This window comes from Amblyomma americanum, chromosome 5, assembly GCF_052857255.1.
Source record: "Amblyomma americanum isolate KBUSLIRL-KWMA chromosome 5, ASM5285725v1, whole genome shotgun sequence".
NCBI classification, from domain to species: Eukaryota; Metazoa; Arthropoda; class Arachnida; order Ixodida; family Ixodidae; genus Amblyomma; species Amblyomma americanum.
The window spans coordinates 188,067,499-188,086,745 of NC_135501.1; the positions used below are offsets into that span (position 1 = coordinate 188,067,499).

The 19,247-nt window shown below is 46.7% G+C and overlaps 1 protein-coding gene across 1 annotated transcript in view; it reads right to left on the bottom strand.

The window, feature by feature from the left end:
- Positions 1-1,738: 1,738 nt before the first annotated feature.
- LOC144134476 (uncharacterized) overlaps positions 1,739-19,247 on the bottom strand; it is a 31,030-nt gene continuing 13,521 nt past the window's right edge. The window contains exons 3-7 of the mRNA XM_077667386.1: positions 17,342-17,563; positions 14,785-14,894; positions 13,437-13,557; positions 4,640-4,924; positions 1,739-1,894 (exon numbers count right to left, since the gene is read on the bottom strand). Coding sequence (XP_077523512.1) covers positions 1,751-1,894; positions 4,640-4,924; positions 13,437-13,557; positions 14,785-14,894; positions 17,342-17,563 — 882 coding nt within the window. The 3' untranslated portion in view covers positions 1,739-1,750. The remainder of the gene's footprint in view (positions 1,895-4,639; positions 4,925-13,436; positions 13,558-14,784; positions 14,895-17,341; positions 17,564-19,247) is intronic.

Consider the following 19,247-nt stretch of genomic DNA (forward strand, 5'->3'; position numbering starts at 1 on the left):
TATATATATATATATATATATATATATATATATATATATATATATATATATAATACCTTACAGGCCCCCCATGGGGGCATTGTGTAAGGGGGGTTACAGGGCTCATCAACATTACTACCAAGATAAAAACATGGACCAGGAACAACTGTAGTAATGAAAGGCCACAAAGGTACACTTAAGGAAATAACATGAGTAAAACTTAACGTAAGGCATTAATACTAGAAAGTAAAATACACAAAGAATGAACATATCAGGGAGTACAATTCTTGAAGTGATATTCAGGGAAAAAGACTGAAAAAAGCAATGATATATACAGGTCATACAAGTGAACACACGACGCAGCATAAAATAGCAATTCACAGGAGCGAGATAGCAATGCATCACAAATATCACAAGAAGTTCGAAGCAGATTGCCAAGTGTAAGAAACAAGATAAAGTTATTTGTAAGTGCTATTATGAACAATGCTCGTGTAGGAGATGACGAAATTTTTCTTGATCTGACTCGGAAGCAATGTGATCAGGCAGATTATTCCACAAGCGAATGGCGGTACGGAGTGCAGAAAAGTGAAAAGCATGTGTCGTACCGGCCGTACATGCGCGCAAAACTTAAGTGGTTATTTAAACGACAAGACGTGTTCGAGGCGGTCTGGATATGTAGTGTGGATTGTGTGGCATTATAAACATATTTGTGAAACAAGGATAACAGAGCGATATTACGGCGAAGAACTAAAGGCTGTATGGAATGATCGAGTTTCATTTGCGTTACGCTGGAGTGATGGCTATAATTACGTGAAATGAAACGGGCAGCTCGGTTCTGGACTGATTCAAGCATGTCGATTAAGTATGTAGGATCTGGGGACCAAATGGAAGATGCATACTCGAGCTGAGGACGAACAAATGTCTGACAGGCCAATTTGCGGATGTGGGAAGGTGAATTACTCAGATTACGACGTAGGTAACCTAATGTCCTTGAAGCTTTTGCGCAAACGGCTGTAATATGGTCTGTCCAGGAGAGGTTATCGGTTAGGTGAACACCCAAATATTTATACGATACTGTATGTAACAATTCGTTATTATTGACGTTGTATAAAAAATGTGAGTTGTCACGCTGACGACTAAAAGAAATTACCTGACATTTTGACACATTTAAAGCCATTAACCAGGTGTTACACCAACTATGAATTAGGCTAAGGTCATTTTGAAGGGCCAGGTGGTCGTCAGTGCTGTTAATTGATCTGTAAATATTGCAGTCGTCAGCGAAAATACGTAAGCGAGAAGAAACATTAAGTGGCAAATCATTTATGTAAATTAGGAAGAGTAAAGGGCCCAAAACACTGCCCTGAGGCACACCAGAAGTAACGTAAGTAGGAGACGAAGCAATATTATTAACTACTGTGAACTGTTGACGATTCGAAAGAAAATTACGAAGCCATGTCAGAGTGAAGGAGTCAATTCGAAGTGCAGTTAATTTAGCAATAAGGCGACAATGAGGCTACACGATCAAATGCTTTGGAAAAGTCAAGGAAAATGCAATCGGTCTGCTGGTTATTGTTCATGTTAAGGTGCAGATCAGTCGTGAATTCGAGTAACTGTGTCTCGCATGATAATCCTTTCCTGAAACCATGTTGATGGCGAAAAAAGAAATTATTGGACTCTAGGTGATTATAAATAAGAGTAGTAATTATATGTTCGACCATATATATATATATATACATATATACATATACATGCGCACACATCGTCCAATCGCTCAGTCGACGCGTCGTGCCTTGGCCATGTCGTAGGCCAACTTGACGCGTTCGTAGGGATTTCCGCTTTGGCAGTCCCAGTATACGTCGTGCTCCACGTTGTACAGTGCCCAGCCGTCCGACGCGTGCTGCATGTACGCCAGAAACTGCACGCAAGGGCGAAAATATCGTTACGTCACCTTACAGGTCACGGTGTATGGCAGCGCACGAGAGGCAAGTTCACCGCGGTGGGGGTCTGCACTCCCCGCGGGCGTAGACACACCAACTGGTTGTGGATCCATGCTAACGGGAGGTGCCCGACTCAACGGCGAGAAGCTGCACGGCGAAGGCTGCGACTTTTTCCCATCGCGCGCTTCCGCATTGGTTTTTTTTTTTTCGTTTATTTTTCGGTTTGAGTTTTTACGGCTGGTTGGCCGCGCTTTGTCCTCTCCCGCCGAGAACCTGCGAAAACACTATTGGCCACGAACTCGCAGCTTCGCCGTGCTCGCGTTCCCACCGTGGTCGCATCGCACCCCACGTGACGAACCACTTGACAACTAGCGAGACAACCAGACCAGCCTGGACTTGCAATTCTATGCTACGTATTTGCGTATGCTACGTGATTTCGCTACATATATCGTGGCATAGCCGAGCTAAGCCACTGCCAATTTTTCCCCTTTTCCGAAGGCGCCCGTGTGCTGTGCGATGTCAGTGCACGCTAAAGATCCCCAGGTGGTAGAAATTATTCCGGAGCCCTCCACTACGGCACCTCTTTCTTCCTTTCTTCCTTTCGCTCCCTGTTTTATCCCTTCCCTTAAGGCGCGGTTCAGGTGTCCAACGATATATGAGACAGATACTGCGCCATTTCCTTTCCCCCCAAAACCAATTATTATTATTAATATTATTATTATTATTATTATTATTATTGCGCACTGTCCCCCCCCCCTTTTTTTCAGAATTGAATTTTCGCGCCCTGATCACGTAACCGCGTGACGTCATTAACAGCTCGCCATGGTCACGGGACCTTGTGACATCATTTCCCTCTCGAATACATCAGAATACAGCTAAGGCTCTCTAACTAGCAGGTTGGTTAACTAATACTGAATAGTTAGCTTTTTAACTATTATTGCTCTTTAATTAATGACGGGTGTGTAGCCCCCGTAACTAATATCCATATCATTTCTTTAGAATTTCGAAAACGCAGTTGCCGTAGGTGCTGTTGGCCAACGATTTTTGGCTATATCGCGCAACAATACCTGAGCTTTCGAGACGCTTGCAGGCAAAGCAACCTCTCTAGTGCGACAAGGTAAGCTGTTGGGAAAGTTGGTTTCGAAATTCCATGACTACAGCGCAACGAACGGTACGTAGAAGACGCTGTGTTGTGTCCCTGCCTGTGTCCTTCTTCTACGTCCCGTTCGTTGCGCTGTAGTTAGCTTTTTAACTATTATTGCTCTTTAATTAATGACTCTCCAGTGCACGTAACTAGTCGAAACAGCCAAAATTTGTGGGGCCACAGGGCCGAATATAACCTTGTTTTCGAAATTCTAAAAATTGATGTGCATATTAATTACGGTGGGATACACACTTCAATATTTAGGGAGCCTAACAGTAATGGTTAAAAAGTCAACTATTCAGTACTTGTGAACCGGCCTGCTAGTTGGCCCTTACTTAGCTGTATTCTGATGTATCACCGCTAATAATGCTATGCCTAAAAAAGCGCTCTTCTAATTGAAAATTCCTATTTAAAAAAATAGGTGTTGATTTTAAAACACCCTGTATAAAGCAGGTGTTTCAGGGAATATTTTGAAATTTTTTTATAAACAGGCCTTTTGGGGTAAAACGGCTTTTGCGGCATAGTATTACCAGTGTTGGCGGACACCAGAAAAACCGATGAATCGTCTTAAGTAAGCAAGCTAGTTAACTAATTTTCAATAACTTTTTCACTGGTAGAATTAGGCGCCTAGTAGCAATTAGATTTATAGTCGTTCGTTAGTAATAGCCATACCAGTTTTTAGAATTTCGAAATGCGATTACCCTTAACGCTGTGGCGAGACAAAATTTGGGTTTTTTAACTAGTTACATGCACCGGAAAGGTTGCTTTGCCTGCGTGCTTTTCGAAACCGCATGTATTGTGACACGATGTAGCCAAAAATTGCTGGGCCACAGCACCGAGGATAATCGCGTTATACAAATTCTACACATGATATGGATGGCTATAACTAACGACCGACTGCAAATCTCTAATTCCAACTAGGCGCCTAACTCTCAATAGGTAGAAAGTTAGTTGTTAAAAACCGCCAACAGTGGTAACACTATGCCGCAAAAGCCATATTTTTACTCCTATGCCGCAAAAGCAATATTTTTACTCCTATGCCGCAAAAGATTTTTACTCCTAATAGCCTATTTCTGAAAATTTTTTAGCCTTCCCTGAAACACCTGCTATATACGTACACATGCTGAAGCGAGGCGCATGGCTACGTCGTCAGGCCGAGATCACCGCCCCTCATCTCGCGACGCAATCGGTCTGGGTTTAAGGACCCTTTAATGGCTCATCGCTGCCCGTCCGCGAATATCTGTCACACTATGACGTCATCAATGGCATAATTGCTATGACCCATACACCCTTAGCAATTACTGAGTAATGGGTGATTAGTAATTAGGCAATGATTAGTAATTCGTCATCAATGAGTAATTCGTAGAAATAAAAAATATATCTATATAAAATAAAGAAGTTCGAAAATAACGAACTGAAATAAATAAATAAATAAAAAAGTTAAAAATAAAATAATGAAAAGAAAAAATAATAAAAAAAAAGATGCTTACAGGCGCGGTGGAAAAAAAAAACCGCTTCTAGATTGTTTCGCATTCCGGCACGTAAGCAGACTTAAGTGCAGTCAGAATTTTTAGGTTACCTTCGTCTTGAGCGACGACTCGTCTTCGTAGGAGCACACGAACTTGCCCTTGGGTTCGTAGGCATACGCCGACATGGCGTCATCGCTGTGCCGCAGCTGCATGCCACTGGTGGTGCACATTATCTGCATGTCGGTCATGTAGGACTGGATGCAGCGATCGCGCAACTTGAAGACCGTGTGGTTGACTTCCCCCATGTACACCATCACGCCCATCGTCGACGCGAACATGATGCGGTAGCGGTCGCCGAACGCCCGGATCCGCTTGGTGGCGTACTCCGCTATCGGCTGCCCTCGGCAGAATGAAGAAAATCGATCAATAAATCAATCAATCAATCAATCAATCAATCAATCAGTCAATGCATTATTTCCTTCATGAACATAAGCAAATTAAAAAAAAAACAATGCTTGGACCCATATGGGTGTCATAATAATAATAATAATAATAATAATAATTGGTTTTGGGGGAAAGGAAATGGCGCAGTATCTGTCTCATATATCGTTGGACACCTGAACCACGCCGTAAGGGAAGGGATAAAGGAGGGAGTGAAAGAAGAAAGGCAGAATGAGGTGCCGTAGTGGAGGGCTTCGGAATAATTTCGACCACCTGGAGATCTTTAACGTGCACTGACATCGCACAGCACACGGGCGCCTTAGCGTTTTTCCTCCATAAAAACGCAGCCGCCACGGTCGGGCTCGAACCCGGGAACTCCGGATCAGTAGTCGAGTGCCCTAACCACTGAGCCACCACGGCGGGGGGGTGTCATGGGCTATGGGCTATACGGGTGGATGCCAAGGAGTAATTACTCCCTTATTACAAATTTACTCCACCATGGCGGATCCCCCTAAAACCTTCCGACCATATCCAGGGGCTACGGGGTACAGAGGGGGATGGTAAGGTGCCTATAACTCCGAGGATAAATCCTCATAATAAGCGATACATATTTGCTCTGTCACTTACATTACAGCCGTTAGGTGGACGGCCTAAATAAGACAGATTCAAGTAAAATTTCCCTGCCAGGTGACCTTTCAGGTGACCCTGCAGGTGACCCTGCAAGGAGCCCCCTTCAGCCAATGGAATCCAAATGTCGCGACGTCGCGGTGAATCGCCTTGGCGCTGCATTTACCTGCGATGCTTTGCTTGCAGGTTGCTAGGCGGTTGACCGCGACGTCATGGAAATAGTCGAACCTCGTTATAATAACTAAGGAATGACGATTCCCCTTGGAAGCTCCGTCAACAATCCATGGCTATCACGAAGATAAGGCTGTAATGAAGCAATCGACCGACTCTTTCGACTTATGGTGACTTCCGACCGCAAAGTTGGAGCACTTCTGGAGCAACGTTTCCTGCTCTTTTCGGAGCAACTGCATTCCAAACGCAGATCTGAGCCACGGATCGCGTCTTCCAATCGTAGACAGGGAGCGGTTGCCGAGCCGAGATTGCTCCGCGGAGCAGTCGGGACTGCTCCGCCGAAATCGGCGGATCCGACCGGAAGTTTGCGTGGCGTTCTTATTCAGCGGCGATAGCGGAGCCCTACATGCTCTGGCCTGCATGCTCTGGCCAGAGCAAGTGCACTCCAATCGCAGTTTCAGGTCGCGCGCTCTGCGCCGGATTCAGGCGCTCTGTCACAGAGCGTGCAGACCGCTCCGGGCCAGCGATTGGAATTCACCATTAGTTATGACGAGGTTCAACTTTATATCGTACCTTACTACGCCAGTCTCGACACCGCTGCTGCGGTGGCTCAGTGATTATGGCGTTCGGCTGCAGACACGAAAGACGCGGGTTCGATCCCGGCCGCGCCGGCCGAATTCTAGAGGCCCGTGTACTGTGCGATGTCAGTGCACGTTAAAGAACCCAAGGTGGTCTAAATTTCCGGAGCCCTTCACTACGGCGTCCCTAATAGCAGAAAAAGAGGAGCACTCGCCAAAATGGTCCCTCGCTATTATGTTCCCTCCTCGCCAGACGGGATTCCGTCAAACGCTCGACTACGGCGTCCCTCATAGCCCGAGCCGCTCTGGGACGTTAAACCCCAATAATAAGCCACAAACCAAGCCAGACTCTGCACCGGGAGTGCTTCGTCAGGGGGCGCCCGTGCGCACGCACTGAGGGTCTTACTTTTAAAGCGAAAGCTTTACTAGGCTATGTCGGCGGCTTGGTGTCATCAAAATGTGTCCGCAGCCATTGTGGAGAACTAGAAAGAGAGAACGTCTAAAAAGTGGTTATAATCGAAGGAGGGTGATATGAGGATGCGGCGCAAGAAAATCGACGTCGTTCGGATGAATAGTTACTTCATTAGAGCCAAAAAAGTGGCCGTGTTGGCACAGTATTACCAGTGTTGGCGGACGCCGGAAAGCCGGTGTAATAACATGAACTGGTGGGCGAGTTGGTCAGACATAGTTCTTGTAAACTAGCGCAACGACTCGAAGCCAAACACGGAAGGGACAAAACACAGCGATGAACTAACAACAGAATAGATTTTTGAACCGGAAAATATTCCTGCAGAGGTGACTAAACTTTGTTCTGTCTTTGCAGACGTTCTGTCGCCTCTGGAAATAACTCATGAAGTGCCTGTTAATGACTCCATAAAATTTTTAGACCTGACTCTGTTTTTAAATGATGTTCATGTATGCTGGGCCTTTGAACCTAGAAGCAGGAAGCCTCTACTTCCATACTGCTCTTGACACTCTAAGCTAGTGAAACGAAGCATTGCCGCATCTTGTTTCGGCAATGCCATGAAAAAATCTTGTAGGCATAAGACCACGCACAGTTTTTCATGCCAGGTTGAAAGGCTTGTTGCTGCAGGATACCCGATTCACTTGTTAACTTCGGTAGCGGAGGGAATGCTGAAGAAGTTGAAACTTGGAGCTACTGCCAACCAAGTTAGCGAGAAAAAAACGTATCCGTAATTCCTTACATTCATGTTTTATCGCACAATTTGAAAAGAATAGGAAAACGAGCTGAAGTAGATGTGTTTTCAGCCCCTGTAAAATTGAGGACCTTATGTGCGCGTGTAAATCTGCCAAACAAAACACGTCGCGATGTTCCTGTGTGCACGAAGAAGCATGAGAAGAAATATGTTCCGTGCCAAGACAACTTGGTATATTCAATTCCTCTGTCTTGTGGTCGGTCGTACGTTGGCCAAACTGGTCGGTGTTTAAATGAAAGAATTAAGGAGCACAACAATAATGTGAAGAATGCCGTCCGCCATATCGGGATTCACTGTCGTGATTGCTCATGCCGCCCAATGTTCAAGAGCAGTAAAATTGTAGCAAAAAGCAAAGACCAGCTCACCAGGGAGATAATTGAGGCATCAGAAATCATGAAGATAGGTACCCAATGCATAAGCACCCTTTCTGTTGCTATCTCGGAAAAAGAACACGGATACCTAATGTCATAGATTACGTGCTTCGGCAAAGCTTTCGCACAATCACAATGATAGGCTGTGAAACGATATTTTTTCTTATTTTTTCTTATATTGTCTTGTTTTTCTCTGTTTTTCCGTTATTCTGTGATACCAGCGTGTATTTAACCACTGCATGGTGCCCTGAATAAAACTATTCCTTTGTTAGTTCAGCGCTGTGTTTTGTCCCTTTCTGTTTGGCTTCGAGCCGTTGCGCTGGTTTACAAGAACGGTGTAATAAGCTGGTGAATTAATTTCTGATAACTTTTTGACCATCACAGATAGGCAACTGGTTGCAATTAGAGATTTGTAGCCGGTCGTTAGTAATAGCCACATCAGTTTTTAGAATTTCGAAAGCGCGATTACCCTCGCCGCTGTGGCTCGACAAAATTCGGCTGCACCGTGCGAAAATACATGTGCTTTCGAAAGCATGCAGGCAACGCAACCCCTCCAGTGCACGTAACTAGTCGGAAAAGCCAAATTTTGCCGAGCCACAGCGCCAAGGGTAATCGCGTTTTCGAAATTCTAAAAAAAACTGATATGGCTATTACTAAGGACCGGCTACTTGCAACTAGGCGTTTAACTCTAATAGTTGAAAGTTAATTATTAAAATTAGTTAACCTGCTCACTACTTAAGACAATTCACCGGATTTCTGGCGTCCGCCAACACTGGTAATACCATGTCGCAAGCGCCATATTTTTAACCCAAAAAGCCTGATTTCGAGATTTTTTTCAAAGTGTTCGCTGAAACACCCGATATATCGATAATTCGATATTTAGAAATGGCAACGGATAAGGTGAGTGTACATCGCACCCACGCTATAGTGATGCGCTCGTTGCAGCGACATGCTGGATCCGCATCTGCCTAAGCTGCTTCACATCAAGGTCACAGCGGGCTGTGCTTTGAAACTAGTAGTTGCCTATCACAATATGACTGATCCTGTTGCAAGTAAGTAGAAGAATCGCCCATTAAAATTAAGGCGCAGTTTGTTTCCGCAACGCCTTCGTCAACGAAGCGAAGCACGCCATGCGAGAGATGCCTCTAGGATTTAGTTAGGCTGGCTTCACCCCATGGCAGCGGCGTGGAGTGGAAAATGCGTAGGAGAGACTGCAAGCCATCATAGTGCTGTGCGCGTGTGTTTTTATTGCTTCATCATGATCTAATCACGCGCGCAACCCGTACATATTTATTATTAAGGCGATAGCCTTTAATGGCTCATACACACGCGGTGACCGTCCGTCCGTTACATCAACACCTAGGTCACGTGACCTAGGTCGCGGTGACCATCCGTTCGTTACATCGCCACCTAGGTCACGTGGCGCCACGCTCACACCAGCTCCTCCTCCTCTGTCGTGAAATGCATTCAAGCGCGGCAAATTCTAATCAGTACAATGAGTCGCAAACAACTTTCGCCTTCCCGATGTTAAGAGATATCTAAATGCCTCCAACGATTTTTTTTTCTGTAAATAGCTTTTGTGTATATTACCTCTCCCCCTAGCTATCCTCTCTTCCCGTCCCCTCACCTCTTTGATTTCATTTCTCCATTCTGCTTGCTAATCTTTATTTCCGATGCCCCAGCTCAGGTGCTTCAGTATCGATGTCCGATGCCGGGGCTAGCAACAATGTCTTCCTTCCTTTTTATTATTGTGTCAATAAACCACGACTACTAAAGACCGGAAGCCACCATCAAGCGCAACCCGCGTTCGCCTCGTCACGCCCTTTCACAGCGCTGGTGCCGCCAGGAGGCGTTCGAGCAAGAAGAACGCCACTTGCAGAGGCACGGCGAGCTGTTCGGTATATCAAACAATCGGTATACTTCACGACTTTCCTATACTTTTACAGAGGACTTTCAAGGGGATAATATGTGTGTTTGGTACAGCGAATAATTCGAAATATCCGAGTTTGACATATCCGGGCTCGAATGTATTACACCGCTTACTATGTGACGATAGCTGCGTATAGCGTCGCACAGGTGCGCCTATCACTTTCCGCGAACCAAGCCGCAAGCCAAGGCATTTCTTTCATTCATTCATTGAAAGCTTTATTGAACCAAAAAGGTTGTGTTGTCACCGCCGTGGATGCGGTGTTGGGTCCAGGCTTCAGGCGATGGCCGCGGCTTCGTGCCTGCAGGCGACCTCCAGTGCCCAATCCATCACCAGCCTCTGAACTTCAGGTTCCGAGCTGGTTAGCGCAGTCTCCCACTTCTCTTTGTTACTAATATGCCAATCTGGCCTAGGCCTAAGCCTGGGGCATCCGTACATCATGTGCGCAAGGTTTCCTTTTGGATCCTTACACACGGGGCACTGTGTGGTTTAAAGTTACCGGGGTACATTAGGGCTCTTCTGTGTGGGCTGGGGAATGTGCCTGTTTGAAGTTGCCTCCAAACAACCTGTTTCTGTTTATTTAGTGATTTATGCGGGGCCGGGTATATTAATCTCTGTTCTAGTTTGTAATCTCCTGGTATGTACGTAGCCATGCGCTCCTCAGCCATCATCTCCCAGAGATGAGAGCTCATGGCCCGGTTAATGAGACCTCGAGCTTTTTCATGAGCCATTTCATTCCCTGGATGAAAGGAGTGTGCGGGGACCCAGATCAATTCAATCTGGCGAAGTTGAATATCTTTTGCCCTGTCGAGGAACTGGTGTGCAAGTTTGTGTATTTTTCCTTGTGCAAAGTTCCTTACAGCACCTTTCGAGTCACTCATTATGACTCTACATTGTGTGTTGGCTATCGCCAGGGCGACTGCTGCCTCTTCTGCTTCCTCGATGTTGTTTGTGAGGACAGTGGCAGCTGTTGTTGTTTCGTCGTCCTGGTTTACAGCGACTATCACGTGGCCCTTCCTCTCCTCATGCTTTGCCGCGTCCACGTAGGTTACCTCCGATTGGCCACCGTAATATTTATGGAGAGCTTAAATTTAGCTCTAGCCAGTCTTCTAGCTTCATATCTCGTGGGGTTCATAATTTTTTGGAAGCGGCTTAACTTGAAGCATCGTGTAAATATTCTTAGGTATTCGATGCTTCTCAAATTTTTCGGTGACAGCCAATTATGAGTTTTCTAATGATTGTTTTGCCGGTTTTAGTGTCAGCGAGTCTCTCTAACTGGGAGATTTTGAGGGCCTCAATCAGTTTCTCTATCGTGCACGTTGTGTATTCCTAACCCCAACAACTTCTCCGTAGGCGTAGTTGTGGGTAGGCATAGCGCGATTTTGTATGCCTGCCTAATCAGGGTGTAAATTTTCTCAGTTTCAGTCCTGTCCAGATTTAAATACGGTGCCATATATACGATCCTACTCAGGGCGAAGGACTGAACAAGTCTCCTGGTGTCTGCCCCTCTCATTCCTTTGTGTTTATTGGTGATTCTTCTAAATTAATCTGTTGGATTGACCTACGCAAGAGGTCATTTCTTGATGGCTGTGGCGTTTTTACCATTACTCTGAATGTAGAGTCCAAGTATTTTAAGTTCCTTGACCTCCGGAATTTTGTTTTGCCCCAGAAGTATCTCAGTGGGTGGTTGTTCTCGGGTGCCTTATTGTTAGAAGTTCCGATTTAGACGGGGAACAGGTGAGTCCAACCCGCTCGGCTTCCCTGACCACTGTCTCCGCGCCTCTTTGAAGGGTTTCCTCCAGCTCGGCATCACTTCCCTTGGTGGCCCATAGCGTGATGTCATCGGCGTAGAGTGCGTGGGACAGATTGGGCACTTCGTTAAGTTCTTTAGCTAGATTTATGAGAGTTATGTTAAATAGGAAGGGGGACAAGACTGATCCTTGTGGGGTCCCTTTGCTTCCTAATGTAATGTTTCACTTTTGAGTGTGTAAATATGTATCTCAGCCGTTCTATTTTGAAGAAACGATGAGATATAATTGTAGGTGTTCTACCCTACCCCCAGCGACCCTAGCGCCTCTAGAATAGCTTCGTTCTTGACATTGTCAAAAGCCTTGATTGTCGAAAGCCAAGGCAAACAAGTCAAGCCTGATTGGTTTGGTTTCGTTTTATGGCATTTAACGTCCCAAAGCGACTCAGGCTAAGAGGGACGCCGTAGTGAAGGGCTCCGGAAATTTCGACCACGTGGGGTTCTGTAACGTGCACTGACAACACACCGTACACGGGCCTCTAGAATTGCGCCTCCATCGAAATGCGACCGCCGCTCAGGGATCGAAACCCGCGTCTTAATTCGGGTCAGCGGCCGAGCGCCATAACCACTGAGCCACAGTGGCGGCTGAGAGAAGAGGTGAAAGATGAAGAACAGAAACGGCGGAAGAACTAGAGAAAGAACAGGGAAGAAGAAGAAGGAAAAAAAGAAGAAAGTATGAAAAGGGGAAGCGAACACAATAGAAAAAGAAGGCGGGTTTAGGGGGGGGGGGGGGATAAAATGGACGTCACGGCTGTCGTCTAATATTTTAGCTAAGTCTAGTTCAGCAAGTAATTCTTTTTCTTCGTAAAAATAAGACCGTATATATATATATATATATATATATATATATATATATATATATATATATATATATATATATATATATATATATATATATATATATATATATACTGTACGCAAAATTCTCATCAGAAGCATTTTTCTTGTTCAGCTATCTTCACGGGCACCGTATATCAACCCGAGAATGTTTCCGCTTCAAGCACTGCGCTTCAGAAAACCTCTGGAGGGGGACTTTGCAAACCTACACCACCAAAGGATATCGCTCGGGCTTAACAAAAACGTTTGGCTTTTGAAAAATTGCATAAGGGCCTGAATATTGGACGTCTAAAGGATATCTACGATCATGGACTCCGGAACTATTCTTTTCTAAGGGGGAAAGGGGAGGGGGGACAGAACTTTGAGTTTGTTCTGTTATTTGTTCATTTTTTGCAGGTTTGATTGAAATGTTTATTCAAATGTTTCATCTTTCTTTGTTGGTGTCTTCATATTTCACGGTTCAAAACAGTATTTTTTAATGCATATAAAGCTTCAGTTAACATGCGCACATTTGTAAAGGTGTACACATGAGGAGTGATCGACTACATTAAAGAAGTTTGCACATAGTCTGCTTCAGTTCTGCTAATCATGCTCATGAGCAGGTGTCAGTCAGTTACTTCTTTTCAGGCATGTTTTATTTAGGTTACTTATACAGAATGCTTAACGTTATGAAGCCAACTAGTACAGCTCCACCGAGCTTTACATTAATAACGTCCTAAGATTGAAATGCTTCTCAGTCTGATCTGAGTGCAAGAAGCTGGGGACCGCTAGGGGGGCGCTGCCCCCTCTGGAGAAATGTTGAACGGAAGGGAGCGCCCCCCCCCCCCCCCACCCCTGGCCTCCCTATTCCGGAGTCCCTATCTACGATTTATTTACTTGTTGGAATTATTCTGAAATTCGATTCTCGTTGTGAGAGGCAATCGTCACTTACAAGCGTCGTGTGGGTATTGATGACCAGATCCGGGACATCCATGGCGCTTATCGGGTAGACGTTGCAGTCTACCCTACCGATGTGTGCTATGAACGATTCCATAATGATGGTGTCGACCGTCCTGCGGATCAGAGCAGAGGCACAGCACTCAGCTGGTTGCAACGCCATGCGCCTTCTATAAGCGATACTTGGGCTCTTCAACTTAGGGTCATTATTATCAGCCGGCTGACTACGCCCACTGCAGGGCAAAGGCCGCTCCCATCCCTAACAAAAATGGTCTATAGACAGTCTATAGGCTTCTTATAGACCCTATTGCCTTCCTATAGGTATCTTTTTGTCTATCATAGTCTATAGACAAAGGCGGTTTGATTTGGTTTATATGGGTTTAACGTCCCAAGGCGACTCAGGCTATGAGAGACGCCGTAGTGAAGGGCACCGGAAATTTCGACTACCTGGGCTTCTTTAACTTGCACCGACATCGCACAGTACACGGGCCTCTAGAATTTCACATCCATCGAAATTCGACCGCCGCGGCCGGGATCTAACCCGCGTTTCTCGGGCCAGCAGCCGAGCACCATAACCACTCAGCCAAAGCGGCGGCTTCTATAGACAAAAGCCTACTAAAACTCTATGACCATAAATCTATAAGTTGTCTACAGACTGTCTATAGGATTTGTATTTCCTATAGACTGTTCTCTATGGTTTGTCTATATAGAGAGTCTATAAACTTTAGACAAAAGTCTGTGGAGAGTCTATAGACTGTCTAAAGAAATTTTTGTGAGAGATGTCTCTCCAATTAACCCGGTACTTTGCCAGCTGCGCCCACCGTATACCCGCAAGCTTAATCTCATCCGTTCACCTGTCTTTATGCCGGCCCCTGCTACGATTGCCTTCTCTTGGAATTCACTCTGTTACCCTCCTTGGTATCCACTCAGTTACTCTTGAGGACATGCCCTGCCAAAGCCAATTTCTTCCTCTTGATGGATGGCAATTTAGGATGGCGCGATGCAGATGCAGAACTAATCCTGCATGCAATCTTGCAGCCCTGCAGTAATTACTCACCCCTTTCCTGACGGCGCCTTTCGATTAATTTATTGGGACTCTGCAGACCTCCAAAAGGCTATATCGAAGAGAGAATTCGAGGCCCTAATATTTGCCTCTGTAGTTGTTCTCCGCTGAGCCATGCACGCAGTAATTGGGAGCCAGAAGTATCGAACCCTCAAAAATGGTCAACACGGACGGCAAGCAAGAACAGAAACATGTACTCCCTGCATTTTCTATTCTATTCCCTTCTTTCCTTTTCTCCACTGCCGGCAGCTACGTACAGATGAAAATGATTTGCTCGTACGTCACTTTGATGACTTCCTCGATGAGCTTGTTGACCACGAGGCGAGAAACGGGATAGACTCCGACGAAAGTCATGGCGCCCTCCTTGCCTTTCACGGCCTCTTTCATGATCTGCGAGCGAATGATTAAGAGGAACGGGGCGATCGTGAGACGTGCATTCGCTGGTGATAATAGGACGCTTTCACCATGATGTAGTACTTCGCATGCGCCGCTTTTCTCCTCATCCGACCCAAAACCTATCGTTATAGGCTCAAATGCCTACCAATTCTGTTGAACAGCTATATACAGGGTGTTCCGTATATCTGTCCGGTTATAAAAATTTCTCCTGAGTAAACCAATGGTATGTTTCTGCTCAAGAACTAACCACAGGGTAGATTATGGTTGTCTCCGTTTTTAAATCAATAATTTAGCATGAAAACTTGCCTGAACTGCCCGGAATCGATGAAAAACGGGAGTCGTCTGCGCGCAGAATTTTCATCGAAGCGAGCGGGATAGCCGATTTTCGAGGGTGTGCCATCGAGGCAACCAGTATCCCTGCTGGAGTTGGGGTAGGTCTCGCAGTACCGCAGATGGCGCAGCCTGTGAAATCTGCCCCACACGCCTAGACGAACATTCTCCGCGCAGACGACCGCAGTTTTCTCCGCGCAGACGACCGCAGTTTTTCGTCGATTCCGCAAAATTCAGGCAAGTTCCGACGCTTAAATTATTCATTGAAAAACGCAGACCACCATAAGCTACCCATATGGTCTGTACTTTGGTACAAGCAGGCAAGTAGCTTGCGCAAATAATTTTGTAGCGATAGCTACATTACGGTAGCCTTTCGAGCCTTCAGCGTGGCTGCGCCGCCACGTTGTCACGTGGTTGGTCACTGCCGGCGGCGCGGCGCCGCTGCTGATCACGTGGTTCGTCACCTTGTTGGTCACGTGACCAGCCACGTGGCTAGTGGTGAGGAGCAGCTGCTGCTGCTGGCGGCGCGGCGCGCCAGCGAAACCAAGCAGCCACAGCTGTGCTCATGCGCCGTGTCAAGTGGGACGAAGATGAAGAAGGAACGCCCAGAGTAACGGAGCGGCGAAAGACTGACAACTGAGCAAGTTCCACTCTGCCAGCTGTAGCTATCGCGTCACTCCAGGCTTAGCCAGAGCTAAACCACCGGCAATTTTTTTTAAAACCAGACAAATAAGTATCAGGCATCCCCTATACCTTCGCTATTTTTCACGTAAGTCTCTCAGCATTTGTCCCTTCTTGTCCAAAATTCCAGAAAACCAACTTTAGCCAGGAGAAAATTTGATGACCTATATATCATATATCGCACTTACATTCACACTTTGCATTCAGAGATCCCTGGGAGTCCTCATACCACACTGCTGGTGCAGCGGTTATGCGATGAGCCACTGCCCTGCGGTGTCAGGTGCAACCACTGGTGGGGCTTGTGAGACGCAGGCTGCTACCTCTAGTGACTAATCATTTGACTGCTACCTGACACGGTGGGCAGTTTGCTCACAATCCGGTGGGCAGGTTGTGATGACGTCAAAAGTTCACCGTGACCTAAGCGGTCCACCTGCCACCAGGTTGTTACCTCTAGTGGCCAATCATTTGACTGCTACCTGACACGGTGGGCAGTTTGCTCACAATCCGGTGGGCAGGTTGTGATGACGTCAAAAGTTCACCGTGACCTAAGCGGTCCACCTGCCACCAGGTTGTTACCTCTAGTGGCCAATCATTTGACTGCTACCTGACACGGTGGGCAGTTTGCTCACAATCCGGTGGGCAGGTTGTGATGACGTCAAAAGTTCACCGTGACTTAAGCGGTCCACCTGCCACCAGGTTGTTACCTCTAGTGGCCAATCATTTGACTGCTACCTGACACGGTGGGCAGTTTGCTCACAATCCGGTGGGCAGGTTGTGATGACGTCAAAAGTTCACCGTGACTTAAGCGGTCCACCTACCACCAGGTTGTTACCTCTAGTGGCCAATCATTTGACTGCTACCTGACACGGTGGGCAGTTTGCTCACAATCCGGTGGGCAGGTTGTGATGACGCCAAAAGTTCACCGTGACCTAGGCGGTTCACCTGCCATCTATGCGGCTCACGTACAAGGTTGCTTCTCTGCGTATTTTTTGGCGGATTTTTCGCTCACGGGCAACCACACCGGGCTCCTTAATGCTCGCGTTAAGAGTTAACTGTTGGTACTCGCTTAACAGCTCTCCCAACTACCACAAGTCATTTGCTTTGGGACGTCCGCCACTCCTGACATCGCTACTCCACGATGGTTATCTTTACACTTCAAAAAGCGGGCGGATTTCAAGTGGCACAAGGGTTAGTTCTTGGGAAGTATCTGCGTTGCGACAACTACCAGTCCCTCGAAAGAACAGCCATTAGTCATTCGGAGAGTTCGTCACGATCTAAACTGCGTGCAGCATGTTAGCTCCATGTCGTTACTGTATGTACTGAGTTCTGTTCTCGCGCTTTGTATACCGCTTCCATAGTCACTGCTAGCGACAGCGGGCAACGCAACAGTAAGAACTCTACAGAAATAGAGATCGCAGTGAGCTCCATGCCTTGAATGCTTGGTTATAATGGTAAAGGTGGCCCATCCTCGGGTTGTAGTTGAGTGTGCCGAACGACACCATGTTCTTGGTGCCGAACTCTGCCAGTTTTCCAGCCACTTTGGCAATGTTGTCCAAGGTGCCGCCGGAGCCGCTGGTGCTGCCGGGGTCCTCACTTTCCATCGTGAAGCTGATGCCGCCCTTGATTTTCCTGTCGGCCAGGCTCGGGATCAGCTGCGTACGTGGGTGTTCAGCGCCTTTGGAAGGAACTCTTATTCTCCCCCCCCCCCCCCGCATCCTTTCCTCTAAAGCCCACTAATACGTGGCCCTCGCTTCGTCATCCACGCGCAAGTTGAAATTCGTGCTGAAGAAGCAAGAAAACGTAACAAAACGGAGGACACACAACCTCCGCCCGCATGACGCGTCCCGTCAGCGGCTCCTCTTGCTCACGCAGACACGGGCACTGTTTTCGTATTATGTATGTAATAGCTCCCTACTTTTCGCTAGTCACCAACAAACAGCCTCCCTTTCAAAATAAACATCTCATTCATTCATACATTCATTCATTGTCGGTTTCAAGAGTCAGGTCCTCGATTCCCGGCAAATTATACGCTTCATTTACTTTAAGCTTATATATGTCCTGTTAACGTTTGAGTCATGTTGCGACTTTGTAATCACTATTTTGCTAACATTTTAATCACTTTTCGTTCCACAGCTCCACGTTTGACGTCACTGTCCTCTCGACCAATCAGCGTTTTCGTACGATTCGACAGCGACGCCAACTGCGCCGGGTTCTCCGCTGAACGAGACCCTAGGCGCTATACGCTCTTACGTTTTAAAAAAGCTGATCTGACGTTCACCGCTGTGGAGTAATGCGAAGTTCAGCGACAGCTGAGGAAGCGAGAGATGCCGATGCCACTCACTGGAGTGTTTAGTTGCTCTGGGCACGGTGCCTTTTGCACCTTTGGCGTGTTCGGAACAATCTGTCGTTGGCGTTATGACGTCATGCGTGACGTCACTGCGTTGCGACCAATCCAATCAGCGTGACATGTTGTGCCTGGTGTGTTACGCCGACAACGACGCCAAAGAAGCGGGAAACATGGCCCTATAGCTGTCGTCGTAAAAGTCGCAGACGAAGCAAAAGACAAACAACGCGTGGGACCAGGCTCTCCTTTGTCCGTGTCTTCTAGAGCGAAAGCTCTACCACGCGAGGTACTACTGATTTAGCGTCGGTTCGTCGCTTTGACCTTCGAAGCCCCGCAAGGTCAAAGCCATAGCCATAGCCATGATGCACAAAGTGTGGCATGGGGGCATATATAATGACCAACTTATCATGACCACTGAGCAGCGGTCACGTGACCTTTTACCTTTAGAGTTCAGATGCGCATCGCCTGATGTGACGTCATGCGAAGACTTGGCAATCACGTCGCACTATTCTTCCCTATAAATACTGCCGGCTTTGCGTTCGCTCGTCTTCTAGGTCCAGCCTGGTTGAACCTCAACCAATTTTTTTAGGCTTCTTCGGTACACTTAGCAATTGTACTACCTCGTGTGCCTACTCTGGAAAAGCCTCGAAGGAGAGCGTTAGCTCTTACTCATCACGTTTCTGGGGTTATTGGAGTCCGCTACCACCTCCCTTCGGCGTGAAATAAATTTTCAAGTCCGAGGAATTCAAGATGGCGGCCCCATAGTAAATCGATATAGCAACCCAACTGGCGATTTGTTGGTGACGCCACTGATATATCCAATTGGTGATTGATTGGTGACGTCACTTTAAATCCAAGATGTCAAATTCGTATTTCCATTGGTGTACCTCCCTTTAGTCTCATTCATATCAATTCTAGTGAACCAAACAGCTAGCGCTCGTTACTTGGACGTCTTCCGGACGGTGGCGGCATCTTTTTTTTATTACCGTTCG